This window comes from Neofelis nebulosa, chromosome 13 (assembly GCF_028018385.1).
Source record: "Neofelis nebulosa isolate mNeoNeb1 chromosome 13, mNeoNeb1.pri, whole genome shotgun sequence".
NCBI lineage: Eukaryota > Metazoa > Chordata > Mammalia > Carnivora > Felidae > Neofelis > Neofelis nebulosa.
The window spans coordinates 40,148,686-40,176,154 of NC_080794.1; the positions used below are offsets into that span (position 1 = coordinate 40,148,686).

A 27,469-nucleotide genomic window follows, 5' to 3' on the forward strand; every position below is an offset into this window, starting at 1 on the left:
CAGCCTAACCATATCTTCATCTTCCTGTGGGGAACTTATTTAAAACCGCAGTACTGATGGTCTCCTACCTGTTGGCCTGTCTGCTTCACACCTTTCTGGTCAGTGATCCCACTCAGTCCCTCACCTTTCTCCAGGACTTCAGGGGGAGGACAGGATATATACTCCAACCTTGTGGTCCTCAGGTCTAAGTCAAGTGGCCTGGTTTTCAGGAGTGATGTCCACTGACCAGAGCCTCCACTGTAGAGGTGAGATCGAGCTGACAGTGCTGTGAAAACATGGGCAGATAGCAGAACCAGCAGAACCTGTGAAAGTACCCAGCCACAAACCTGGTCAGCTGTAGGGTCTGTTTCCTGTTGTCAGACTCCAGATATGGTCTCCCAACCAGTCCCCGCTGCGCCAAACAAGAGCTTCATTCACTTGACCCTCCTAGGAAGCTAAGTAGGAGGGAGACCAAGGCAGGGGCTCTAGCCAGCATCCTGTGGAGTGGAGGCAAATCCGAAGAGCTGGGATCTCTGAGCCACTGTATGTGGCCAGGTCAATCAGAACTTTATATCTTGCCTCCTGTCAGCTGGAGGCTCCTACTCAGGCTTTAGCCCTGGTGCCACGTGGTCCTCAGGACAGTGCCACGGAGGGGATGACGCCTATGACCTCAAGGCTCCCTTTTGCTGAAGAACCTGCCAGTGCTGGGCCCTCCCTCCCTACCCCACTTTAGAGCCACGTACGGAGGCTGAGAAGATCTTGTCCCAGGCCCCACTTTATTGTCGAATTTAGAACTCAGGGTTGATGTCTGGGGTTCCCAGGTCCCCTCACTTGAGGCCACTCTCGGGGGGCCAGCCCTAGATCTTGAAGGCTAAGGTGAGGCCGTCGCCCAGAGGCAGAAGGCTGATGTGGACCCTGGCGTCCCGCAGGATGCGCTCGTTCAGGTTCCGCACGCACTGGGCCTCGGTGTCCCGCGGTTGAGGCTGTAACACCTCTCCGCGCCACAGGACCTGCGGAGGGGCGGGGCATCATGGAGGGACAGGGCCGAGGAGGAGGTGCTTAAGCAGGAGGCGGGGTGAGAGCTGGAGACAGGACCCCAGGGGGAGAAAGCACTGGGCGGGGCTTTGTGGCATGGGGGCGGGGCACAGGGAGGAGCCAAGGGAAAAGACGGAGACCCAGCCCAGGAGGGCTCTCCCTCTAGTCTATCCCTTACACTGAGGACGGCGAGGACTCCTCCAGGGCGCAGCAGCTGCAGGCACCGCTCATAGTAGGCGGCACAGTTCTCCTTGTCCGCGTCCACCACGGCCACGTCGAAGGTGCCAGCTTCGCCCGCAGCCAGGAGCTCGTCTGGAGGTGGGGGGCGGGGGGGGGGGGGTAAGATAGGTCTTGAGTCCGCAGCCCAGGTGGTCAGAAGCCCCTGCCCAGGCCTGCCCAGGCCTGCCCATGTGCTATGACCATTCAGGGACTCTGGTCTGGAGGGGCGCCCTGCCACCCAGCATGTGGCCGCATAGGTGAGGCCAGGAAGCAGAGGACTGTCACTGCCTCAAGCCCGCCCAGCAGACTTGGTCACTAGCTCACGCCCAGTCACCACTTAGAAATGGTGCCAAGGCCCCTTCTACTCCGTTGCTCACCCAGGGTCTCCAGGGCGGGCTTCAACCGAAGGTCGATCTTGTGTTCTTCCTCAGCCTGCGGAAGGAGTGGGGTCACAGCCAGCAGGTCCCTTCTCCTAGGGCTGGGAGTGGTCAGGCTCCAAGGGCCTGATGAGGGACACTCACCTGCCTCCACAGGGGCCGCCCCAGCTCCGGAGGCTCTGGGTTCACCTCGCAGGTTATTACGCGCCCGGCCGGGGGCAGCGCCAAGGCCAACGCTAGGGCTGAGTAGCCTGTGAAAGTGCCTGTGGGCAGGGACATGGACAGGCTCAGGCCAGAATGGGGGTCCTCCTGGTGACTTAGGCTCCCAGTGGTCCCAGCCGTGCGCCCTACCCAGGTCCAGCGCCTTCTTCGCCTTGATGAGTCGTGCCAGGTTGGCCAGAAGCTGGGCCTGCTCACAGGTCATCATGGAATCTCCCTGCGGCTGCTCCAGGGTCAGCTGTGTCGCGGTGGTGGAGGGGAGAGGGTCGCACCACCACTGCCAGTCACCCAGCTCCGCCCCGTGTTCACACCCCCTCCAGGTGCGCGGCTGTGGGCGTGGCCTAGGGGGACTGGCCCTCAGGGAACGCCCACCGCGCCCCGCCTGTGGTGTCCCGGAAGCCCGGGGAGCTCCAAGGCCCAGCCCAAGGTCACACAAGCACGTGGGGCCCGCTGGGTCCGAAGTGGGCGCCTGTTCCCCGCCCCTGGCCCTGCTGACCAGCCGTAGGCTCCGCAGCACCGGATGCTCCCGCATGGAGCGGCTCAGCAGATACTGCCAGAGGGGGCTGTCTTCAGGTGGCAGCAGGCGCTTCTCTCGCCGGGATCGCTCCGAATGGCACCGTCTCCCTGCCAGGGAGGGGTCCTGGGTCAGGGTCTGGGACTCCGGGGCGCCAGGGCTGAGCTTCAGCCTCAGCCAGCCTCGCGGAGTCACGGGCTCCGCTCCCGCACCTGCCCCGCCTGCGGGGGCTCTGCGGGAGGTGCCGCAGGCCCCGCCTTACTCACCCAGGAAGAGGCCTGTGGCGAAGGCGGCGCCCAGCGCGGCCGAGCCCAGGGCCAACGCGGCGGGCACAGAGAGCCGGGGTGCGGGCTGGATCATGGTGCGGCCAGGAGGGAGCGACGTCCAGGTCACTTGGCTTGGGCTTCTGCGCCCGCACTGGGACCCGCCTGCCTTCTAGTCTCCGCCTTGTCCCGGTACTGCCCGCAGAACTGCGGTCTCGAACGCCATCTGGCGGCCGCACAGCTTTACTGCAAGCCCCGCTAGCGCGAGCCGGGCGCCACCTGGTGGCTGCGCTTGGAACTGCGCCCGGGAAGGGGAGCAAGCCTGCATCTGGGGTCTGGGCTTTCGGTGCGGGTCCTCGAGGTCTACGGTCCTGGGTCAGGGAGGTAGAAATTTGATGCCCCTCCTGGGTGCTTCTTATTATTGCTGCTGCTTCTGCTGGGACCCTGGGGCATATGTGGGTGGGTGGCTGGGCCGCTGGCGTAACAGGATAGTAATTTGCACGAAGTGATAGAAATTACAGGAGTTCCGAGAGGGACTGAGAGAATTAGGGGAGGCTTCCTGTGGGAGGTGAGTGAGGGTATCCGGTTGAAGGACCCGGTTTGGGGACAAAAACCACAGGAGGGGAGGCTTGAGAGTCCAGAGGCAGGTCTTGTTGATGGGGCTCTGAGACAAGGTTCTTAGAAACCCGCCGTTGAGTGCCAGACAGACGTATGAGCTCTTGGGTCCCTCTTTCTCAGCCTGTTTATTTTGTGTGAAGTAGGAACCACGGTCTTACCGTAAATAGCACCAGATCCCACAACTTGGCACACAGTAGGTGTCCAGTAAATGGCAGCTGTTGGGAGTGGAGACATTTGGGGGAGGGGGAGTGATTGGAGGGCTGGTGAGGTCCCCTTGCAGGGCTGTTCTGCAGGGTCACTCTCCAGTGAGCATTGATGGAACACTTACTGTAACACAAAGTGGGGAAGGCGAAAGAAGCCAGTGGCTTGTATTCCTAGTGACGCTGCATTCAGAGACCACAGCACAAACTAGAATGGGGAGCAGCTCTGCTTTCACAATTTCCTCTTCTGCAAAATGGGGTTATTCACAGTCGCCACCTCCCAGGGGATGAAACGAGAAAATCCACGTGAAGGATTTACACAGGGCCGGCACTTGGTGGGCTGTAACTTACATTTAAAAGGAGTCCAGGGCCAAAGGGCAGCGGGTCATCCGGCCGCTCAAGGTCACCTCCCCCCGGGCTGGGTGCTCCAACAGCCCATTTAGTACCCACTCTGGCCAGTCAGGAACTCCACCGGGGGGCTTCCCAGAGGAGGCTTAGCGGGTGCGAGGCCCCCGGACCCCGAGGCCCGGAGGCAGGTTTGTTGAGGTTTAGGGGGTGGTCCGTGAGATCGACTAAACCGAGGAAGATCGGAGCGAGCTGGAGAGACTTAGAGCACAGCCCTGACCCCAGCTGGGAGGCGGTGCAGGAGGAGGGCTCAGTTCCGGGTTAAGTCTCCAGGAGCCGCTGACGTGACCTCCAGTGAGACGCAGAGGGCGGGACTGACCCCGGGCGCGGGGTGGAGCCTGCTGTCTGTGCCTGGGCTGGGCGGGGGGTGCGGCTGGCTGGGAAGCACCTGTCCCCTTACCTTCGAATCCTCTGCATCCTGGTTGGCCCCCAGTAAATGTTTCTCTGACCAGACTCTGAGCCTCATCCCCAGGGTAAGGGCTGCTGGTCTCTCCTCTCCCAGGGCTGAGCACACAGCAAATGATACATAAGTGCGGCCTGAGCAGTGTGCTGGAGCGGCACCCCGCTCCTTGCTGCTGCAGCTGCGGGTCTAGACAGTCAACACAGTAACCGTAGGGGCCTTCCACTGAGTACCAGGCCTTCTAAATGCAGCCTACCTATGAGGCTGGCATACTATTCCCATTTTCCCGAGGAGGAAACCAAAGCTCAGAGAGGTGCCCTCCTCACTGACTCCATGCGCTGAGACCCAGCAAGATCCAGACACCCAAGACGTGCTTTCCTGGCAGCCGTGCTGGGCTCTCTCCACCAGGCCACTGGCCTGGGGGTCCTGGGCTCAGCTCTACCTTGTCTGGGAGTCCGGATTTGGGCAGGACCCCAGCTCACACCCGAGCCTCCCTCCCCAAGCCTGGCTTCCGGCGGGAGCCCCTGAGGGGGTGGGGGGGGGGTGGGGGGGGGTGGGGGGGACGGGGAGCCGGCAGGGAGGGGAGGCATGTCACCATATATCCCCGTCAGATTGAAAAACTAATTTGAAAAGATTAATGTATTCCATTCTTGTTACGCTGGCTCTGATACCTCTGGGCCCGCGGCCGCTCTGCCTCCTGATTATTGAATTTTTATGGCCTGGTAATTAATTGCAGATTCCCTGTTTTGTTCTATTTCTTTTTCTCTGACATTTTAATTTCAACAAAAAGCAGTGGTCTCCATGCAGGCTCTCTCTGGAGATCCTAATGGTCTATAAAACAGAATGACTTATAGACGTGGCACCCACTTCAGTTGGCGAGCGATTGTTTGAAACCTTGCTGATCACGCAAAATTTAATTTTTCCACCTCCCTCCCCCGTTTGCTACTCATTTCTTGTCTCTTGCATTGCAGCACCGGGGCGTCTCAGCTCACAATGAAGGGAGCAAAGTGTCGCCTTGGAATCCTACAGAGCCTTTTCCAGGAGGCTGAAAACAAAGTCAGTGTTGCTTCTTTTCCTCAGAGGTGCCCCTGCGGTGGGGAGGAGGGAGCTGGGCCTCCCCAAAGGGCCATCTGGATGTGGGCAGCTGCTCCCAGGGCCATGAGGGGCTGGGCAGGGGGAACACCATTTCTACCTCTCTGGGTTGCCCTTTTGGTCCCATGCAGGTCAAATGCCCCACTAGGCACCCAGGAGCTCTCAGGCTGGTAAGGGCAGAGAAAGTGGGTGCCTCTTCATGCCTTTAGGTCCATACCAGGAAGTGAGAATTGACCCCTGACAAATTCTTAGCCAAATCAGGGCCCTGGAAATAGCTTTCCACAACAATGGGTCTGGAAGAGGCCCCTGAATTTCTATCATGACACCCCCAGCTTCTACTTCTGAACTGCTGACATCACATGGGTTGGATCCTCTCTCCCAGGGGCTCCCCAGGACTGTGCAGGGCAGGGTAGGGGCAGAAAAGTAGGGTTGTGGAGTCAGGTCAGGCCTAAGCAATTGGAAGATGGAAGTGTTCAGGGGCTGCACAGGCAGGTGAGGGGAAGCAGTAGGGGGCAGTGCAGACTGGGGCACTGCAGAGCTCATGTCCCGTCCAAAGGCCTGGCAGCCACTTGGCCGCCTATGCCGCCATGTGGGAAGATGGATGCAGTGTGGCCAGAGCTTGTGAGTTCTCAAGAAGGGTTGAAATCTGGCTTGTAATGTGAAACCTCACCATTTTAAGCATTTGGATTAGACTTTTGTTTTTTTTTAAGCATTGCTTCAGCCGAACTGAATACATCTTTGATGTCTGGGTTTGATCTGGCCCCTGGGACCACCGTTTCCTCTGATTGGGAGCATGTATCAGAGTTGCTGAGACGTGGAGGTGGAGTCTGGTGGGGCCAGCTGATGCCTCTGCCCTGCCCCCACCTCAGGAATCCTTTTCCTACCTTCGGGCTCTCCATCCCCTTCCCACACTCAGTGGGCTCTTCCCCAGCAGCTGTGGGCTGCCAGGGGCACCTTGGAGCCCTCTGTCCAGGTCTTGCCTTCTGTAGGCCTCTCCATATAGAAATTTGCAGCCTGAAGTCTGACCGCATCTGGGTGAGGTTTGCCAAGCTCCCTAGGGAGGATGGCACCTGTTCACCTAAGACTTTGGGGTGTGGGCGGGGGCAATGCCTTAACTCCAAGGCTCTGGGGGTGTTTCAGGCCAAGCAGATGGAATCAGAGAGACCATGAATTAGGGGCTTCTGGGGCTTCTCAGATGAGGTGGGGACGATGGAGCCCCACTGCCTGCTCCTGCCTTCTCTGTGCTGAGATGCTACAGACCTGGCAATGCCCCGGCCTCCCGTGCCCCGGCTTCCTTATCTGGACAGGCCCAGTGGGAAAGCAACAGCACGGGCTCTAGAATCAGATGGACTTGGGGTCTGTCATTGGTCCCATAGCTCCGTGGCTGTGAGTTCAGAGTTTCTCAGCTAGAAAATGAGGGTGATACTTCTCTACCTCTCTTGCTGTGTACTGACCACCCACAAACGTGCGGGCTTTAAACAGCCCCCATTTATCATTTCACAGTCCTGTAGGGCAGAAGCTGTCAAGGTATGGCTGCATTCTCTGCTTGGGGTCTCGCCAGGCTGACGTCACAGTGTTGCTGGGGCTGGGGTTCTGCCGGGCCCCCCGGCTCTTTTCTCAGCCCACTGGTTGTTGGTGGACTTCAGTTCCTTCTCATGAAGCTCCTATGTCAAGGCCAGCAAAGACATCTTGGATCTTTTTGGTGCTTCAAATCACTTTGCCTTTCTCTTCTGCCTTTAAGTGCTCCTGTGCTTACGTTGGGCCCACCCAGATAATCTCAGGTAATGTCCTTATTTTAACGTGACCTGGTTAGTAACCTTAGTTACATCTGCAAAGTCCCCTTGCCATTTAAGATAAGAACCACAGGATTCGCACTGATGGTGGAGGTCACAGAGATCATGGGGGCAAACTTCTGTCTGCCACAATCCCCGATGACCTTGGTGTGTGTCTCATGATGTCATCTGTTTCTTTCCTCCTGTTTTTTTAAATGTTAAAAAAAAAATTTTTTTTTAATGTTTGTTTTTGAGAGAGAGAGACAGACACGAATGGGGGAGGGGCAGAGAGAATCTGAAACAGGCTCCAGGCTCCAAGCTGTCAGCACAGAGGCTGATGTGGGACCCGAACTCGGGAACGGGGAGATCATGACCTGAGCCACACTCAGATGCTTAACTGACTGAGCCACCCAGGTGCCCCACTTTCCTCCTTTTTTGACGGGATGGCCAGGGCTGCCATGGTGACTCCTGGGCGTCACTGCTTCTGTGGGGCATCTTGGCTGATCCTCAGGAGGCTTCAAATGGCCAAGACTTCATGGGGCCCTTCCGAGAACGGGTGGAGAGCGTCTCCTTGCAGCTCTTACCTCTCCACGTTGAGACACTGGCCTATGTTGTGGGTCCTTCCTTCCCAAAAAGAAGACAAGCATACAGACTTCTCAGATGCCGTTGCAAGCATGTGACCTTGCTTCCACCTATCAGAGGTGCTGCACGGGTCCCGAATGCCAGTGTGGGCGCCGTGCGTTGGCTGTGTGGAGATTGATGCCCTGGCAAGCAAGTGTGGCAGACGTGGATGTTCCCGCTCTGCTGGGTGGTTTGGCGGAGCCCCTTCCCACAGGTGGGCTGTGGCGGGAGCTGTGTTCTAACTAGAAGAGTCCCAGGAAGTGAGTGGGTGGAGCTTCCGGAGGTGGAGTTCCTGGCTGTGTAGCACCCAAGCCCGGTTCTCTGGTCCCGCCAGTCTGCTGTTTGCAACGCGATGGAGTTTATCTGCAGCCAAGTGGATTCTGTTGTTTGCAACAAAGTGAAATCTGCTGTTTGTCACAGAGCAGCTTGTGAGATTTGCAGTTAAGAGTCCTGCCTGGTACACTCTCTTCTGTGGGGAAGATTCTGCCACCTCCAACAGACACTGTTAATGTCAACCTAGTCTACCGTCTGCTTCTTTCTTTGTTGCTTGCAGGAGCTCATGTTGTTCAGGCAACATGCCCAACTCTGGGGGATGAACCGTGATGGGTCTCAGACTGGCATGACCATCCCAGTCCTTTTTTGAAGATACCCGCTGTCTCATCCTCACCTGTAGCTCTTTTCCAGCCAGAGATAAAGGGGTGCTTCTCAGGACTTTTTCCTCCTTTTTTTTTTTTGTTTTTTTTTGTTTAGCTTCTTCCTACCTTGAATGGGGTTGTGTAAAAATGAAATGCTTGGAAACATAGCAGCCCTCTTGTGGTTGTGAGGCAATAATGTTCGGGATTTAAAAACCCACACAAACAGTAAAGATGGCAAAAGGAATGATGGTTGGTCCTTGAAGAACTTATCTAGCCATTGAACCAACACCAGCAACTGTTTGCCTTCAGACTCCTTGTTACATAAGAAAGTGGAACCCTTTGTATTTAAGCAATGATTAGGGGGCGCCTGGGTGGCTCAGTCGGTTGAGAGTCTGACTTCGGCTCAGGTCATGATCTCGCAGTTCGTGAGTTCGAGCCCCACATCGGGCTCTGTGCTGACAGCTCAGACCCTGGAGCCTGCTTCCGATTCTGTGTCTCCTTCTCTCTCTGCCCCTTCCCCACTCATGCTCTGTTTCTGTCTCTCAAAAATAAATAAACGTTAAAAAAAAATTTAAAAAAAAGCAACGATTAGTTGCATATTCTTTTACTGGAAGCTCAAAAGCATTCCTGATACAAACAATGTGGCCTGTTCCCACAGGAGTGGTTTGGAGTGGATCCTGAGATAACCCTGTTTGCTTTTTCTTCAGGCTAGAGTGTCAGATTCCCCACTGTACTCAAAATCACACCCTGCAAAAGTGAGGCCCCATTTACCTCAGGGGTGAGCTTTCTCACAGCAGACGCCCCATCCCTTGAGGCAGGCCAAGTTCCCCCCACTTCCTGACAAGTCCAAATAGCAGCCCTGGGTACTTCCTCCCACCCCTGTGCCCCTCAGACCCGACACATCCCATGGACACCTCCCAATCCCTGGTGAGGTAGGCATGTCACCCACACCCTACAGGTGACTCTTAGGGAAAGTAGCTCATCCAACGTGTCACAGCCCACAGCTTGGGGGACTCCCCCCTCCAGAGGGATTCTCTGTATTTGCCTTGGAGGCAGGGGCACAGGGACTTCTGTGACGATGACCAGACAGGGCGAGAGATTTTGTGCAGTGAGCTGGGGATGGGTGGGGGAAGCCCCTGTCTTCCCAACATAATAGTCAGGCTTCTGCTGCAAAAGTGCTGTGTAACAGTCCCAAGTGCCATTGGCTTCCAAAATAACCATGCACTTTTCTCTCCTGGGTCGGCAGGTCAGCTGGGGTGCTTCATTCAGGTGATGGGTTCAGATCATTCTGAGACCAGCGCATAGGAGCAAGAGGCCAAGCACCCAAGTGGTTCTAAAGCCTCTGCCTCAGTCAGGGCTGCTGATGTTGCAGTGTCCACAGCAAGTCACTTGGCCAGGCTGAGTACAGGCGCATGCGTAGTCTACCCCCTCAGTGGAGAAGTCACGTGGAGAAGGGTGTGGGCGTGCAACCCCATTACGGATGGCAGACTGAAGAGGCAGGATCAGCAGTCCAATCTAGCACAGGCCCTGAGGGGGTCCCCAAAGTTGTGGGTGCAGAGGCTGTGGATTGGGCAGGGCCTCAGCAGGGCAGGTGGGCCAGGGTTGTGCCAGGGGCCGAAACTGGACTCCCTAATCTGTTTCTTAGAGGAAGGACCTGAAGCTCTGGGGGCCAGAGTGTTACCTGAGGTAGTAGGCGTGAGCCTCTGCCCGTGCTCCCTGCCATCCTGAACCCCGGTCCAGCCCACGGCACCTGCTTCCCTGGGAGGGAAAACTCCCAGCATCTGTCTTTCCTCCATGCTGCCCGCCCAGGCTCAGCACAAGCTGATCCCTCACATACGCCGTGAAATATATCCTGGGACTCCAGAATTCAGACTGTGTCACATAGCACACCTCTCAGCATTTGTTTTACATCTGGTGGCCTGAAGCTGGCCCGGGGACATATTTTGTTTGCCTTTATCAGTGTTTTGTTTGTTTGAATGGAGGATCAGAAAATTTCACAAAGAATTCAGATTTGATTTCCATTCCTTTTGAAAAGGAAGATTTTGGTGTCTGGGTGGCACAATCAGTTAAGTGTCCGTCTCTTGCTTTCAGCTCAGGTCATGATCTCAGAGTTCACGGGTTCGAGTGAGCCCTGCATTGGGCTCCATGCTGATGGTGCAGAGCCTGCTTGGGATTCTCTCTCTCCCTCTCTCTCTGCCCCTCCCCTGCTTGCTCTCTTTCTCTCTCTCTCTCACTCTCAAAATAAACTTAAAAAAAAAAAAAAAAAGAAAGGAAGATTTGACAGCAGCAGGCCCATTGTGTAGCCTGGCAGGTTAGCTGGCTCTGTGTGATGCCTGCCCCCCCTGGGTCATGTGCTCTTGTCCTGGTCTCCACTGCTCCCTGCTGCCTCAGACCTGACACATTTCACTCATATTTCATATTGGTCTTCTGTCCTGCTGGCACATGAGCTGTGACCTCTGATTTAATACACTCCCCGGAGGCCCAGAAGGAAGGGATATTTGTGCAGGATACATAGCCAGTAAGGGGTCTTTATTTCTCTTTCTCTCTTCCTAAGTACTTCATAGGCATCCTGGAGAGAAAACCCTCTTTTGGGGTCCACACCAGGAGCCCAGTCTCTGCCACCCACTTCTACTGGCTCAGACCGGGGTCCTCTCTCTCGAGGCAAAGCTATTTGTGTCATGGCTGAAACTCAGAATGCCATTGGCCTCGTTGCCCTGAGAGCACAATCACCTTCAGGGGAAAAAACAAACTGAGATGAAGCTTTGGGAGATGTTATGGGAACGTAGGTCCCTGAGCTGTGTATGGAATCCCCCTAGATAGGTAAAAATGGGATACTAACTGCCGATTCTTATATAGCACTTGCTGTGTGTCAGCTACTTTTTGTAACTTCATATTAACTCACTTAGTCCACATTAACCCTGTGAGGGGGAAGGTGTAATTTTTATCTCTGTCTTACAGATGAGAAAACTGAAGCACAGAGAGGTTAAGCAACTTGCCCAAAGTTGCACAGCATATAAACGATAGAGTTGGGATTTGATCCTAAGGTTTCAGGGCTTACAGTTCTTAATCACTGAAGCGTCCTAGAGGAAATGCCTACTGAGGTGGCTGCTTTTCCTGTAACGTCTCGTTTCACCCTCAGACTTGCCCAACAAGGTAGGGTTGGGTTTGGCTGGGAGTGACAGAAAAATCCAAAAGAATAGCAACTTAAGCAAGAGAGAGTTTGATCTCTATTTTATAGAGATTGAGGTGATAAGGAGGCTCCAGGGCCAACATGGACTCAGGCTTGTACTATGCTGTGCTGCCATCCTCATCATGTGGCTTCTCCTCCCTGAGCAATATGGCTGCGTGAGCTCCAGCCATCACACCTTCATCCTAGTTTTCAGCAAAATGAAAGAGACAAAACAGGACTCTCCCCTTTCCTTTGAGGACACCTCCTGAAAGTTTCACTGGATCCTTCTACTTGCATTCCTTTGATCAGCACTTAGTCATATGGCCACACTTCAGTCTAGAAATAGCCTTTATTCTAGAGCATTATATGCTCAGAGAAAAATCAGTTCTATAGTTAAACTTAAGTGGGAGAATGGATACTGGGAACATTTAGCTGCATTTTACAGATAAAGAAACTGAGACTCAGAGAGGCAAACAGCCTCCTGGAGGTCACACAGCCAGGAAAAGGTGAAGTCTGGATCTTCTGTCCCTGGGCCCTGTGGAGCAGATGGGGCTCCAAAAACACACTCTGCCAATTTCCTGGGGGATGAGGGGAGTGGTGGATGTGTGCATTATCCACTTCCTAGGCCCCAGAAACACCCAGGGCCCAGGGCCTGCTAGTCAGACACTCCCTTGTGCCGGCAGCTTCTCTGGGCCCAGATCCATCATCCTGGCACCAACCATGCCCCGGGCCTGACTCCATCCATCCCACTAATGCCGGCATCGACTGCGCTCGGGCACGTTCCTGAGGCGGCCTCAAGAGCGCTGAATAATTCAGGTCTGCGTAATGGGATAATGAATTTACTGACAACCCAGTGTGGTCTCGGTACTTACATTTCAAGAAATACTGACTCCCCAGGCCTGCTCAGCAGGCTGGAGACGTACACATGCCAAGAAACTGTTGCCTCTGCCAGCCTCGTGGGGTTCAAGACTGATTGAGTGGAGACCCTGCTTTGCTCTCACTGATCCTTCCACTGCCCGGGCAAGTGGCCAGTCTGGGAGCTGGGGTTGCCCGGTTGGAACTTTGGGGTGAGGAGGAAGTAGAATCAAAGAAGCTGGGAAGGAAGAGCTGGAAAGGAGTCTGGCAGTCCCTTGGTCCTGCATGCCCATTTTATGAACAGGGAAACTGACGTTGCAGAGGGGACAGGCCTGTTCTCTGGTACACCGTGCTCTGTGGCTGGGATTGCCAGGAATGGCTTAGGGCTCTGGGAGGACACTTGCTTGTTTAGCTTCTAACCTGCTGGTGTGTGCATTCCCCCAGCTGCTGGAGAGTTGCTGCTAGTGGCTCACAGCTGCCCCTTCACCGGAGGGAGGAGAGCTGCCCCACCCCGAAGGCCGCACCAGCTGGGCGGGCTGCGGCCAGTGGCTGGCGGATGTGGTGGTACAACAGGCGCCCCCAGACCTCAAGGTAGGACTAACTCTGTGATGCTGATCATGCTCCAGGACCCTCAGTGGGAACAGGCTGCGGCTAGACTTAGCTTTTACCTTCCCCTGTTATGCGCGCCCTCACTCCCTTTCTCAGAGCCTCTCCCAGTGAACCATCTGAATAGGCATCCCCGATTCAGGCTCTGCTTCTGGGGAGCCCACCTAAGACACCTGCGTTTCCTGGTCTAAGCCCTCCTTTCTGAGGACTTGCCCCAGAATGCTAAGAGGGGATCAGAGCCAGGAATCCTTATTCCTGATCCTGGCTCTGCTGTGTGACCATAAGGAAATCACTTCTCTGCCCTGGGCCTCAGTTTCCCCATTTGTATGGTTGGGGTTGGGGGAGACTATCTCTGGTCCCTTCCAGCTCTGAAGGTCTATGATATGACCTGAGACGCCAAGAAACCTTCTCCTGCCCTACCTAGCCTCACATGTGCGTGGAGCCCTACCATTGGGGTGTTACCATTTTTCTCTGAACCTTTAAGATGCAAAAGTATCTTGAGAATGAGTTTCTCACTGGGAGATCATGCTGTAGGGCAGAATCTTTTAAGGTGGGATCCTTGATCATCTGCACTAGGATCCATTGTCTGAAGGGGTGTTGTATTATTAATATCCTCCCTCCCGCCCCACTTTTTAAATGTGGTGCATGATGTCTGGAGTGGCAGCAGCTAACTTTCAACCATGAGGAGCAGTATGAAATGCCAACAACAAGGTAAGAACAGTGAACAGAAATGTAGAAAGAAACTTGTTTTTGATGGAATTTCTGAATCATTGCACAAAACCTGAAAACACCTACCTCTCAGATCTCAGTGTTTGAGAGAATTAACTATCTTTATTGCTCAAGGAAGTCTTTTTTTTTTTAGAAAAATGTTTAATGTTTATTTATTTAAAAAAAATTTTTTTTTTCAACGTTTTTTATTTATTTTGGGGACAGAGAGAGACAGAGCATGAACGGGGGAGGGGCAGAGAGAGAGGGAGACACAGAATCAGAAGCAGGCTCCAGGCTCTGAGCTGTCAGCACAGAGCCCAACGAGGGGCTCGAACTTATGAGCCATGAGATCAGGACCTGAGTCGAAGTCAGACGCTCAACTGACTGAGCCACCCAGGCGCCCCACTCAAGGAAGTCTTGGTTGACTTTTCTGTTATTTGTAGCCCAAAGCATTCTAAAGAAATCAACACTAAATCGTTATAACAGTCCTTTAAATTAGGGATTACTATTAGCTCAGAGAGGTTAAGTGACATAACAGAGGTCACATAGGTTTCAAGTGGTAGCACTCTTTTGGGCTGGAGCTTTCAGGTTGGGAGGGACTTTGATTATTGATAAACACTTAATTCCTGTCTCCCTGGCTGTATGTGTCCTACTGTAGCCTGACCACTGGGAATGATCTATCTCCCTTACCATTCTGGTCTTTAGTCGTTCCTTCCCCCACCCAACCCACCTTGGGTCTCAGCTTAAAGACCTGAGAAAGGTCCCTTGGCGGGTGGGGAGAAGGAGGCAGCAGATAGCCCACTGTTCATTCCTCCCTGCAGTTTTCCTAACAAGTGTGGCCAGATTCTGGCACAAAAGACTGAATAGAAGGTCAAATCCATCTTGGAGATAATTCTAGCTTCTAAACAGCCCTAGACCCTTGTGGGGGATTACAGCAAAGGAGAGAGAGAAGGAGCCTAGAGACAGATAGACAGATGGACAGAGGTAAGGAAGAAGAGGAAGAGAGAGGGAGAGGTAAAGAGGAGGAGGGTGGGAGGAAGCAAGAAGTGAAGGAGCTAGTTTTAGAGAACAATATTCAGACAAACATGACAATGAATCTCAGCTCAGGCACAGACCCAGCTTCGGCTTCTTCATCCTGTGATTGAGTAGACTAGTAAGGGGGTTGGCAGGGACAGAGGGTGCAGGGCTGAACTGTAGCAGATACTCAACAAATGGGCACTCCTGCCCTGCACACACTGGTCTGATGGTCTTGGTTGCTGCTCTGAGGGTGGAGGCAGGATCGGAGAGGAGGAGGATGTGACCTTGGACAAACCTTTGTTCAGCCTCCTCCGGAGATCTGAGGCCTGGTGGGGAAAAGGGAGTGCGCGCACGTGTGTGTGTGTGTGTTTGTCTGTGTGCGTGTGTACACCCCCCGCCCCCTCACTGTCCCAGATTAGGCGCTTCCAGGTGATGAGACACCTGGATGTTGCCCTTCACAGAAAAGTGGCCTTGGCAGACTAACAACATAGCCAGAGATGCTTTCATCTCCTTATCAGCGGAATGGGCTGGGGGAGGGGTAGGGAGCAGATTTGTAAAGACTCAGTACAAAGGAGAGAATTGGGGAGCCACAGGAGGGGTTACATGGGGGGAGTAGCTGCACCAGACCCTAAGGCTGAGATGCCAAACCTTGGGGCTTATAGTGTGTGTGGGAGTCTCTCTGAGGGGCCTACTGTCTGCCCCAGAGCAGTGGGGAAGGAGGGACAGAAATGAACAGAAGAGGAAGGGTCTCTGTCAGGCATGTAAGGACCTAAGTTTGCCCTCCACCTCTTTGGTTGGTGGGAGAGAGGAGCCCGGACTGACCTTTGGCTTGGGTGGTTATCTGGGCAGAGTCTGGATATGCGGGGCCTGGCTCAATTGAGTGAGTGAGTTGAGTGAGTGAGCCTAGGGTTTCATTGGGCTTGGGGGCTGTAGTGAGAATGGAAGGGGGACAGGATTCCCGCATCAGCTGGGAGGCTCAGGGCAGGGGGAGGAGGGGAATGGCTCCTCTCCTTCCTCCCTGGCTAACTCCTCATGTCTTGGAATTCAGGCAGGTAGACGTTACTGTCTCTAGGGAGCCTTCCCCCATCCCTCAGGTCAGATGTCCCCTGACCGAGCTGGTGTGCAGATTTGAAAACGTGTCCATGAATACTTACACGCTCCTCTCATCAGGATGTAGAGTTCATGCCCCTTGCTTGGACATAGGGGGCCTCTATGAATAGAACATAGCAGAAGTGATGCTCTATGACTTCCAAGGCTGGTTAGAAAAGGCCTGCTAGCTTCTCCCAGATTCTCTCTTGGAAACTTGCTCTGGGAACTGTCAGCTGCCCTGTAAGAAGTCCATCTCCCCGAGGCTGCCAGGTGAGAGAAATGGAGAGAGAGAAATGCCCGGGGGCTCCAATGCATCCAGCCCCAGCTGTTCAAGTCTTCCCAGCCCAGGTGTCAGACATGTGCCTGAGGAGCCTTTGAGATGAGCGAGCACAGCCCCAGCCACCAATGCAGGACAGACCCAGAGTGGGAGCGGCCTGGGGTCCAGGCAGCCTTTAGATTCATGCTCAGAATAAAGGATCATGTATGAATTTCCTAGGGCTGCCTAGGTTACAAATGACCACAAATTAGGTACAAAGCCAGAAATTTACTCTCTCACAGTTTTGGAGGCTGGAGTCCCAAATCAAGGTGTTGGCAGCATTGGTTCCCAGTGCTCTGAGGGAGAATCTGTTCCATGCCTCTCTCCTAGCTCTGGTGATTGTAAGCAAAGCTTGGCATTCCTTGGCTTATAGATACATCACTCCAATCTCTGCCTCCATCTTTGTGTTGGGTTCTCCCTGTGTCTCTGTGTCCAGATTTCCCACTTTCTATAAGGACACCAGTTATATGGATTAGCGACCCACCTTATCTCAGTACGATGTCATCTTAACTAGTTACATGTGCAATGATGCTATTTCTCAAAGAAGATCACATGCTGAAATATTGAGGGTTAGGACTTCAACATATCTTTGTTGGGGACATAATTCAACCCATAGCATGTAGTTGTTTTAAGCGACTGTGTTGGAGTGATATGTTATAGAACACCAGAATTAAGGGATGACTAGGGAAGCAATTGAAACATCAGTAGAAATGCAAGGAGATGGAAAAATTTACCAGACCATCCCTCCAAGAGGTATATGGTTAGAGTAATTGATTTTCTAAGTAGATTGGGGTTGGGGTGGGGCTAGATCCTGTCCCCAAAAGATGCATGTCCCAGTAACAATATGGGCTTGAATAATAATAGCTTCCTTCATGCCTTCTAATGCAGGAAAAGAGCTTTTATTTTTTATTATTATTTTTTTTAATTTTTTTTTCAACGTTTTTAATTTATTTTTGGGACAGAGAGAGACAGAGCATGAACGGGGGAGGGGCAGAGACAGAGGGAGACACAGAAGCGGAAACAGGCTCCAGGCTCTGAGCCATCAGCCCAGAGCCTGACGCGGGGCTCGAACTCACGGACCGCGAGATCGTGACCTGGCTGAAGTCGGACGCTTAACCGACTGCGCCACCCAGGCGCCCCAGAAAAGAGCTTTTAAAAAAAAATGTTTGGGGCGTCTGGGTGGCTCAGTCGGTTAAGCGTCCGACTTCGGCTCAGGTCACGATCTCGCAGTCTGCGGGTTTGAGCCCCGCGTCGGGCTCTGGGCTGATGGCTCAGAGCCTGGAGCCTGCTTCCGATTCTGTGTTTCCCTCTCTCTCTGCCCCTCCCCCATTCATGCTGTGTCTCTCTCTGTCTGAAAAATAAATAAATGTTAAAAAAAATTTAAAAAAAAGTTTATTTATTTTTGACAGAAAGAGAGAGACAGAGAGAGACAGAGAGACAGAGAGAGAGGGAGAGAGAGAGAGCACCCAAGTGGGGGAGGGACAGAGAGAGAGGGAGACAGAGGATCTGGAAGAGGGCTTTGTGCTGACAGTAGAGAGCCCATTGTGGGCGTCAAACTCATGAACCATGAGATCATGACCTGAGCCAAAGTAGAACACTTAACCAACTTAGCCATCCAGGAGCCCCAAAGAGCTTGAGTTTTTATTTAAGCTAGCCCGTTAAATAAGTATTGAATATTTACATAAAGAGATCAACTTGATTATTAGAGTATTTCTGCACTTTATGTATCTCATCATGGTCTTGTTTACGAATGCCTCCCCCACCAGAGCACACTGATTAATGGGGGGTGGGGTGGGTGCAGATGTCTGGTTAAGTGTTTGGCTTCTCAACAGACCATAAGAAACTCTGAGGGCAGGGACAATCTCTGTCTCATTCTCCCAGTCCCCAGCACAGTTCTAGGCACATAATAGGTGCTTAATAGCTATGTTCTGAAAACATGGGTGTTGGAAAAGGAACAAAGGTATTTAAAAATCTATAAGATGATGATGATTAAAGGCATACAAATATGTCAGCTACAAAATATCTAATGATGGGGCTCCTGGGTGGCTCAGTCGGTTAGGTGTCTGACTTCTGATTTTGGCTCAGGTCATGATCTCATGGTTCATGAGATTGAGCCCCAAGTTGGGCTCTGTGTGGATGGGGCAGAGCCTGCTTGATTCTCCCTCTTTCTCTGCCTCTCCCCCACTCACACTCCCTCTGTCTCTCTCAGAAATAAATAAATAAGCTTAAAAAATTTTTAATGATGCTAGAAATATGTTTTTGAAATTTTCTTCAGTTAACAAAAGAGTCTCTAAGAAAATAATGGAATTTTGGGGCTCCTGGGTGGCTCAGTTGGGTAAGTGTCAGACTTCAGCTCAGGTCATTTTCTCATGGCTGATGGGTTCAAACCCTACATCAGGCTCTGTGCTGACAGCTCAGATCCTGGAGCCTCCTTTGGATTCTGTATCTCCCTCTCTCTTTCTGCCCCTTCCCCACTCACACTCTGTCTCTCCATCTCTTAAAAAATAAATAAACATTAAAAAAATTTAAAAAAATAAAATAAGGGAATTTTGAGAGGCCAAGAACAAATTGGGAACATGAACCCAGGGAAGAGAGTGAGTGCTGAAATTTCTATGTCCCCAGGGATACCTACCTTGCTGGGCAGCTGACAACTCCACACCCTGAGTTTCTGTGGCACAAAAAAGAAGCAAGGGATTATGAAAATGACCAGAAATGTTTGCAAAACAGAGGTTCTAGAAATGTAAGTGTATCACATTTGAAATGAGAAACTCAGTGGATCAGATAAATGGAATAGACACAGCTGGAGAGAGGATTAGTACACTGGAAGACAGGTCTGAAAGCACTACACATAATTCAGCACAGAAAGAAAAATGAAAAATTTGGAGAAGAGACATGGAAGACAAAATAAGAAGCTCTAATATATGTCTAGTCAGACTTTTGGAAAGCAATTATAGGAATAATGGGAGAGAGGCACTGTTCAAAGAGATAGTAGCTGAGAATTTTCCATGATATTAAAAAAACAGGAACTTTCAAATTCAAGAATTCCAGTGAATCCAAAGCATGATAAATAAAAATAAGTCCATACATAGATACATGATAGTCAAACTGAGGAATGCCAAGGAGAAGATCTTTAAAATAACAGAAAAGTTTTTATTGTTCACAACTTCTATAATTAGAAGAAATTAGACTGTAATGGCTGATCAGTTTACAATAGTATCAATAGTAACAGTGAAAGAAGACTAGTAGCTTTAAAGAGGTTTAAAGAAGTCATACTGGGGCACCTGGGTGGCTCAGTTAATCATCCAACTTCAGCTCAGGTCATGATCTCATGGTTCATGAGTTTGAGCCCCACATGGGTGAGTTTGAGCCGTGCCTTGGGTGAGCACAAGCCCCGCTTTGGGTGAGCTGGAGCCACACTTGGGGTGAGCCCCACTTCTCTCTCTCACCCTCTCTCTCTGCCCCTCATGGGATTCTCCCTCTCTTCTTTTCTTTGCCCTTCACTCACTTGCACCCTCTTTCTCTCACAAATAAAAAATATATATATAAAAAATAAAAAAGTCATACCATCCCAAGACTCATCCTCAATAAGACTGAAATAATTTTTTTTATTTTTAATTTTATTTGAGAGAGAGAGAGAGAGAGAGAGAGAACATGAGTGGGGGAGTGGGAGAGGGAGAGAGAATCCTAAGCAGGCTCCATGCACAGCATGAGCCCAACACAGGGCTTGATCCCATGACCCTGGGATCATGACCTGAGCTGAAATCAAGAGTCAGATGCTCAACTGACTGAGCCACCCAGGCATCTCCTGAAATAATTTTTTGAGAGATAACTTATCTTGAATGCCTGAGTGGCTCAGTTGCTCCAACTCTTGATTTCAGCTCAGGTCATGATCTCAAGTTTCATCAGCCCAGTATTGGGCTCTGCACTGACAGCATGGAGACTGCTTGGCATTCTCTCTCTCTGCCCCTTCCCCCACTTGCATTTTCTTTCTCTCTCTCAAAAATAAATTAACATTTGTATTTATTAAACATTTAAAAATGTTTATTTATTTATTTTGAGAGAGAGAGAGAGACAGAGAGACAGAGTGTGAGTGAGAGAGGGGCAGAGAGAGAGAGGGAGACACAGAATCTGAAGCAGGCTCCAGGCTCTGAGCTGTCAGCACAGAGCCTGATGCAGGGCTCAAACTCACAAACTGTGAGATCATGACCTGAGCCGAAGTCTGACACTTACCCAGCTGAGCCACCCAGGCACCCCATATAAATAAATAAACATTTTTTTTTAAAAAGGTATCATATCTTTTAAGAATAAGTGTATATCCTAAGTATATACTCATACACTAAAGAGAATTGAAAAAATACTGCTTTGGGTGATGAAATGTTCAGGAATTAGATTGTATGATGTTTGTAAGACTGTATAAGTATAGTAAAACTGTTGAATTGTATACTTTCAAAGGGCCAATTTTATAGTATGTGAATCATCTCAATAAGAATACAAAAAATAGGAATAAGGGTGGAAATAAAGACATTTTCATTTATACTAAAACTGAGAGAATTTGTAAATAACAGATCCCTCCCCTCCATTAGAGGGATTTCTGAAGGAGGAACTTGAGAAGAAAAATGATCTCAGGAAGAAGGTCTGAGATACAAGAAGAAACAATGAATTAAGAAAATAATAAAAATATGGGTAAATTTAAACAAACACACTGATTGTCCAAAACAATGTCTATTCTATGGGGTTAAACAAGAGAAGGAGTTAAAGCCCAGGACTCAATAAATGGAATTAAAACTTTTAAAGTATTTTTTGTTGTTTGGGAGAAGGGTAAATATTGATTCACTTTAGACTATGTTAAGTTAGGTAATCATTTCAAAATGCCAAATCACCAGTAAAGAAATAAGCCAGCAGCTGGCTGGCTCAGTCAGTGGAGAATGTGACTCTTGATTTTGGGGTTGTAAGTTCAAGTCCCACATTGGGTGGAGAGATTACTTAAAACTAAAATCTTGAAAAAAAAAAGAAAGAAGAAGTAGAATGCCTATCTTCCACACTACTAGGTGGAGAAAAACTGGGATGAGTAAAAAAAACCTCAGTCAATTCAAAGCATTGCAACAAAAGAAGAAAAGAAATCCTTAGGAAGCAGGACAAATTAAAACACACACACACACACACACACACACACACACGCGCGCGCGCGCACACAAAAAGATCATAGAAATAAAGCCAAATATATTTGTAATCTTTATAAATATATATAAATCTTTATAAATAAATATAATTGTAATATTACATAAATCTTTATATATATAAATAGACTGAACTCTTCAGTTAATATGCATGGACTATCAGATTGGATTTTATTTTTATTTTTCTTATTTTTATTTTTCTTATTTTTTATTTTTAAAGATAATTTTATTTTATTAAAACAATTTTTAATGTTTATTTATTTTTGAGAGAGAGACAGAGTGTGAGCAGAGGAGGGACAGAGAGAGAGAGGGAGACACAGAATCCTAAGCAGGCTCCAGGCTCTGAACTGTCAGCACAGCACCCGATGTGGGGCTTGAACTCATGAACTGCGAGATCATGACCTGAGCTAAAGTCAGATGCTCAACTGACTGAACCACCTAGGTGCCCCCTGTTATTTTATTTATTTATTTTTTTGAGAGAGAGACAGAGTGTGTGCACAAGTGGCAGAAGGAGGGGGAGAGAGAGAATCTTAAGCAAGTTCCATGTTCAGCATGGAGCCTGATGCAGGACTCGGTCTCACGACTGTGAGATCATGACCTGAGCCAAAATCAAGAGTCAGATGCTTGCCCAACTGAGCCACCCAGGTGTCCCTCAGACTGAATTTTAAAAAGAATAGCCAAGGGACGCCTGGGTGGCTCAGTCGGTTAAGCATCTGACTTCAGCTCAGGTCATGATCTCGCGGTTTGTGAGTTCGGCCCTGCGTTGGGCTCTGTGCTGACAGCTCGGAGCCTGTAGCCTGCTTCGAATTCTGTGTCTCCCTCTCTCTCTGCCCCTCCCCTGCTCATACTCTGTCTCTATCTTTAAAAAATAAATAAATGTTAAAAAAAAATTAAAAAGAAAAGAATAGCCAAATTCTGCTTCTATGAGACACAGCTAAAACGTGAGGACAGATTTTTAAAAAAATTGTAAGTAAAACAGTGAAAGAAAACCAGAAAAATACTAACCAAAAGAAAATTAGCATAATTGTATTACTATCAGCCAAGTAGATTTAAGGAAAAAAGGCTATGGAAGATATAGTGGTATTAAAGGTCAATATGTAAGGTTTAAATTCATCAGGAGAAAATAGTAGTTCCAAATTCATAGATACCTAATAATATAAGTCCCTTTTCAGATACATAATTTGCAAACATTTTCTCCCATTCTGTGTTGTCTTTTCACTTTATTGGTGGTGTTCTTAGAAGCACAAATATTGCAGTTTTGATGAAGTCCAGTTTAACTACTTTTTCTTTTACTATCCATGCTTTTGGGGTAATATCTAAAAATACTTTCCCAAATGCAAGATAATGAAGATTTACCCCTATATTTTCTTCTAGGGGTTTTATAGTTTTAGCTCTTAAATTTAAATCTTTGATCCATCTTGAGTTAATATTTGTATATCGTGTGAGGTAAGGATTCAATTTAATTCTTTTTTTAAAGTGATTTATTTGTTTATTTATTTATTTATTTATTTATTTATTTATTTATTTATTTTGAGAGAGAGAGACAGAGAGTGAGAATGCGAGCAGGGAAGGGGCAGAGAAAGAGAGGGAGAGAGAGGGAGAGAGGGAGAGAGAGAGAGAGAGAGAGAGTGAGAGAAAGAGAGAGAGAGAATACCAAGCAGGCTCTATACTGCCAGCATGGAGCCCGATATAGGGCTTGAACTCATGAACTGTTGAGATCATGACCTGAGCCAAAATCAAGAGTTGGATGCTTAACTGACTGAGCCACCAAGACGCCCCTCAGTTTCACTCTTTTGCATGCGGATATCCAGTTGTCCTGGTATCACTTGTTGATAGCTATCCATTGAATGATCTTGACACTCTTATTGAAAGTCAGTTGCCCACAGATATATGGGTATTTATGTACTCTCAATTCTAGTTTATTGATCTATATATCTATCTTTGTCTCAGTACTGTACTATCTTGATTACTGTTGCTTTGTGGCAAGTTTTGAAATCAGGAAGTATGAGTCCTCCTACTCTGTTCTTTTTTTTCAATATTGTTTTGGCTATTCCTGGTCACTTGTAATTCCATATGAATTTTAGAATTGGCTCATCCATTTCTATAAAGAAATCAGCTGAGATTCTGGTAGGGATTGCATTGAATCAGCACTCAAGTCTTCTGTCACTTTTCAGGGTGAGCACAGTTCCAATCAGCTGGTCCACCAGAGTAGGACCAAAGAACCTCCTAGCCAGGCTGGCTGGTGTGCCCTCACATATGTGTGTCCTTAATCACCCACATCAGTTTGGGTGTCACTGGACTTCATGTGTATGGTAAGAGTGTAGATGACTGAAACAGGAACCCAAACCTTTGAGAATCTTCCAAGGTTGTTGTTATGACTGTAGTAATGGATAATCTTAGGTTGGGTCCCCTAAGAAGCAGACCTTGACATGAAGATTTCAGTAAAAGTAGTTATGTGAGAGGTGGTCCTAGGAGGTGCTGAAAGGAGAGTGGGGAAGTGAGCCAGGGAGGGGAAAGAAGTCAGGAGAATGTGCCTAAATGAGCAGTTTATTGATTTGGGCATCTGAGGCTCAATCTCTTTGGGAACCTCTGGGAGAGGATATAGAATAGGGTTTCCCAGCCTCCACACTAATGACATTTTAGACTGGATTACTATTGGTTGGGGAGTGGGGGGGGGGGTGTTGTCCTGTGCATTGTAGGATGTTTGGTGGCCTCCTGGCCTCTACCAACTAGATGCAGATAGCAACCATTCAACCAAGATATCTGCAGACATTGCCAAATGTCTCCTGGGGCAAGATCATGTCTGGTTGAGAACCATGGGTTTAGAACATGTCTCAGAATTGTTTTCCTCCCATCCAAGAGGGGAGGGAGCTGGGATATTTGCACACCAACTCCCATTCATCATTGTTTTAGCCTTGCTCTTGGGGGCATCAAGTCCCTGGTACCTCTGGCCTGTCCTGAGGTTCTACTGAACATAATCCCAGGCCAGAGAAAGCTCTTGGGCAGTATTTCAGGTGCCCGTAGTAAGAAGCCACTAGCATGCATGGATTTAATGAGAGTTGAGGGGATGTGGGCACCCAGAGAGCAACAACATAGTTCCTACAATGTGTGTCTTTGGAGACCCTGATTCCTCCCCAGATCTGCTGCTTGGCCTGGAAGTCCATGTTCCAGGGCTTTGCAGTTCCCAGTGGTATGTACACAGTGTTGAAACTAACCCACCATGGAGCAAAGGCTTTAACCCCTCACCCCACTTTCTGCAGGCCTGGCCCAACTCCTCCAGGATGAGGAAAGATATAGAAGAGTTTTAGATTGAAAAGCCCCTCATTGATCTTGTTTTCCCAGGTAGAAGGCACTTGGTGTGTGTGTGTGGTGGGGGGGGGGGGTGTAGAGGAAGGTGTGCTCACAGAATGCTCTCCCCTCTGTATCTCAGCTCCACAAAAGGAGTCTCACCTCACTTGTAAGGTCTTCCGAACATTGGGGTCTGCAGCCTAAAAGGATGTTGTCCTTTTTTAGGATGCTGTGTGGCTTTGGGCAAGGCTTATTTCTTCTCTGGGCCGCAGTGTCCCTTATGTAAAAAACAGGGGTGTGGAGGGGTAGACCAGGTGACCTTGAGATGTCCTTCTATCTTGAGTGGCTGCTAAGAGTCCAGGGAGGCAGTGAGGAGTCTCCCGACAGCCAGAGCCTTGGGGCAGCCAGAAAATGTGACTTCATGACAGCTCTGGCCCCCAGTGATATTTCTGGCCTCTGATCTCTGAGCATTTCCACTGTGTGCCCGACACTCTGGGCCTGGTCACAGCCCAGTGCGGCCCCTTGCTCACTCAGGAACATCTGCTACAGCATTTACCACGTTAATAGATTAGCTTTGAGAATCGGGCAGGTGTTTTCCACCCAAGCCAAAAAACATCAAAATCAGATTGCTCTCCAAACCTTTCCACACAGGCAATGGAGTTAGAATGACTCATACAGTCTAACAGATAATAAAACACACATAACATTTGCTTTAAGGTACAGGCGGGGGTATTTTGTCCCGCGCTTAGGAGAAACAAAAACTCACTCTATTTGGGAATAGGGTAATTGAATACAGATGGGAGGAGGTAAATGAAAGAATTTAGCAAATATCTCAGTGGAATAGCTAATGGGAATGAGACAGAATAGGAAATTAAAAATTATTCGAAGCAGATGGACCATTCTTTGAGTTTTTAAAAATTTATTAGGGCCGCGAAAAAATGTGTCTGTTTATTTTCTACGGCCATGAAATTAATGACTTGGTGAGTTTTGCTTGTGCAATTTTATGACTGCCATGTCATCTGTCATAATTTGGGGACTGTTTGATATGGATTTATGAATGTCCCCACCCCCCCTACCCCTCCCTGATTTATTGGTGTGGGTCATGCGTGAATTAGGCTGTTCCCTAATAGAAGGCGCAACACCAACGGCAGCATAACCCTGCAGGCCCTGGGCGGGGGACCTTGGGAGATTCTCAGCCCAGAGGTGAGTGGAATAGCTGTGGAGGGTCACTCTGGGGCTGTGGGAAAGGGGCAGGTCTGACCTAGCTGAACTTCCTCTGCGGGGGTGAGCCCAGCCTGATCCCAGCTGGGGAGGGGTTGGGGAAGGAGCTTCCTGCAACCCTCTGGAAGCTTGAAGCCAGCCCAGGCTGCTAGTGCGTGGCCGGGGGTGGGGTGGGGGCTGTTGCTGCAGCCTCAACTCAGTGGATAAGGACCACCTGGCTCCCTGTACCTTCAGCCCCTGTAGCGGGGCTCACCTGCCCCCCAGACCTGAAGCTCAGGAAAGAAAATTCACCTTGACTGGGAATCTATTAGTGCCTGGCCAGGTACTGGGGGCTTAAGTGCATCCTGTAGATGGTAGTTAATACAGGGCTTTACTATCAGCAGACTTGTGTCCAGTTTTGCTCTGATTCTTCCTAGCTGTGTGGTTTTGGGCTGGTCACTAAGCTCTCTGAACCTTAGTTTCTTCCTCTGTAAAGTAGGGATAGAAATTTCTAACATTAGGGATGTTTTAAGGATCAAAGGAGATAACGTAACACCCCCAGCATATAGCAAAGTGCTAGTAAATGCTGACTATTATTATTCTTAATAATCATCCTGTCAACATCTTGAAGTGGATATTATTATTTCCACCTGACATATGGGGAAACTGAGGCTCAGAGAGATTAAGTGATTTGTCTGAGATCACACAAAGTGATGGAGCTGGGCTTTCTGTGCAGATTTGCTCTTTCCTCTGTAACTCTGGGGTCCAGCTTCTTCTGAATTGGGAAGCCCCAGATTTCTGGAGGTACATCTCAGGGTGATAGACTCATGATCCTGTTCTCTGGTTCCTCTGGCTGGGCCTGGCCTAATGCCCTACCTGGCCTGGGGGGAGTCAATCACAAATTTGGTCCTAGTGACCAGTCCCTTCTGATGCTTGGCTTCCCTGTGGGGACAAAGAGCCTCTTATTAACCTTATTGCTGGGGCTAGCTGAGCACCCATCCAGGTGTGGGTGGGAGGTGTCCAGCCTCAGGTCATTGTAGTCCCCTACCTACCCAGGACCAAGCTCCCAGAGCACAGGGGGAAGGGCTTGCTGTGGGTGGAGCTTGAGGTCCCTCTCAGGCCAGGGAATTTTCTGCGTTCTTCTCTTTAGTCCCTACCCATTTTGAGAAATCCATCCCCTGCCTGGGACATTCTTAGCACCTCCAAATTAGTAGCAATAATTCTTATTTACTGAGCACCTGTGATGGTCACCGTACTGTGTAATATGTTCATGCAATCCACCATTTATTCTTCCATTGGTTAAGTATTTGTTGAGTGCTTTCTGTGTGCCTGGCATTGTCCCAGCACTGGGGATAAAACGGAGAACAAAATATGCATGGTTTCTGTCTTCACTGAACTTCCATTCCAGTGAGGAAGACAGGCAGTCAATAAACACCTTATTCTCTAATGACTTAGGTAGTATTAAGGGCTTTGAAGAAAATTAAAGTGGGGTAAAGGACAGAGAGGGGTGGAGGTGGTGGGGTGGGAGCAGTGTCTATTTTAGATAGTCCAGTCAAGGAAGTCCTCCCTGGCAAGATAACATTTTGAGCAAAGACCTACAGGCAGTGGGCCATGTGTATGGCTATCCAGAGAAAGAGCTTTCAAGTATAGGGAACAAATGCAAAGGCCCTGAGTTGGGAAGATGGTTGGCACAAT

At 49.8% G+C, this 27,469-nt stretch overlaps 1 protein-coding gene and 1 long non-coding RNA gene across 4 annotated transcripts in view; one reads left to right on the top strand and one right to left on the bottom strand.

The window, feature by feature from the left end:
- Nucleotides 1-736: 736 nt before the first annotated feature.
- On the bottom strand, nucleotides 737-3,991 carry COMTD1 (catechol-O-methyltransferase domain containing 1). Of its 3 annotated transcripts, none has more exons than XM_058696771.1 (9): nucleotides 3,776-3,991; nucleotides 3,553-3,671; nucleotides 2,610-3,439; nucleotides 2,326-2,453; nucleotides 1,962-2,067; nucleotides 1,755-1,873; nucleotides 1,611-1,665; nucleotides 1,193-1,326; nucleotides 737-989 (listed from the first exon to the last, which is right to left on the bottom strand). In XM_058696771.1, the coding sequence occupies exons 3-9, from the start codon at nucleotides 2,701-2,703 to the stop codon at nucleotides 837-839; spliced, it is 789 nt and encodes a 262-aa protein (XP_058552754.1). In that variant the 5' UTR covers nucleotides 2,704-3,439; nucleotides 3,553-3,671; nucleotides 3,776-3,991; the 3' UTR covers nucleotides 737-836. The 3 variants fall into 3 exon arrangements, with proteins under 3 accessions (XP_058552754.1, XP_058552753.1, XP_058552755.1); XM_058696770.1 differs by having other exon boundaries at nucleotides 2,610-2,977; nucleotides 3,383-3,439; nucleotides 3,553-3,793; XM_058696772.1 differs by having other exon boundaries at nucleotides 2,610-2,977; nucleotides 3,553-3,793.
- Nucleotides 3,992-4,111: 120 nt separating this feature from the next.
- Nucleotides 4,112-27,469, top strand: part of LOC131492873 (uncharacterized) — a 112,388-nt gene continuing 89,030 nt past the window's right edge. Inside the window, exons 1-3 of the long non-coding RNA XR_009252321.1 lie at nucleotides 4,112-4,302; nucleotides 5,201-5,285; nucleotides 12,818-12,964. This is a non-coding gene — a long non-coding RNA (uncharacterized LOC131492873). The remainder of the gene's footprint in view (nucleotides 4,303-5,200; nucleotides 5,286-12,817; nucleotides 12,965-27,469) is intronic.

Coding starts and splice junctions, on each gene's coding strand:
- COMTD1 (XM_058696771.1), bottom strand. CDS start 2,703: ATGATCCAGCCCGCACCCCGGCTCTCTGTGCCCGCCGCGTTGGCCCTG. Junction 2,454..2,609: donor CGCCACAGGCCTCTTCCTGG/GTGAGTAAGGCG, acceptor CCTCCCTGGCAG/GGAGACGGTGCCATTCGGAG. Junction 990..1,192: donor GAGTCCTCGCCGTCCTCAGT/GTAAGGGATAGA, acceptor GCCCCTCCGCAG/GTCCTGTGGCGCGGAGAGGT.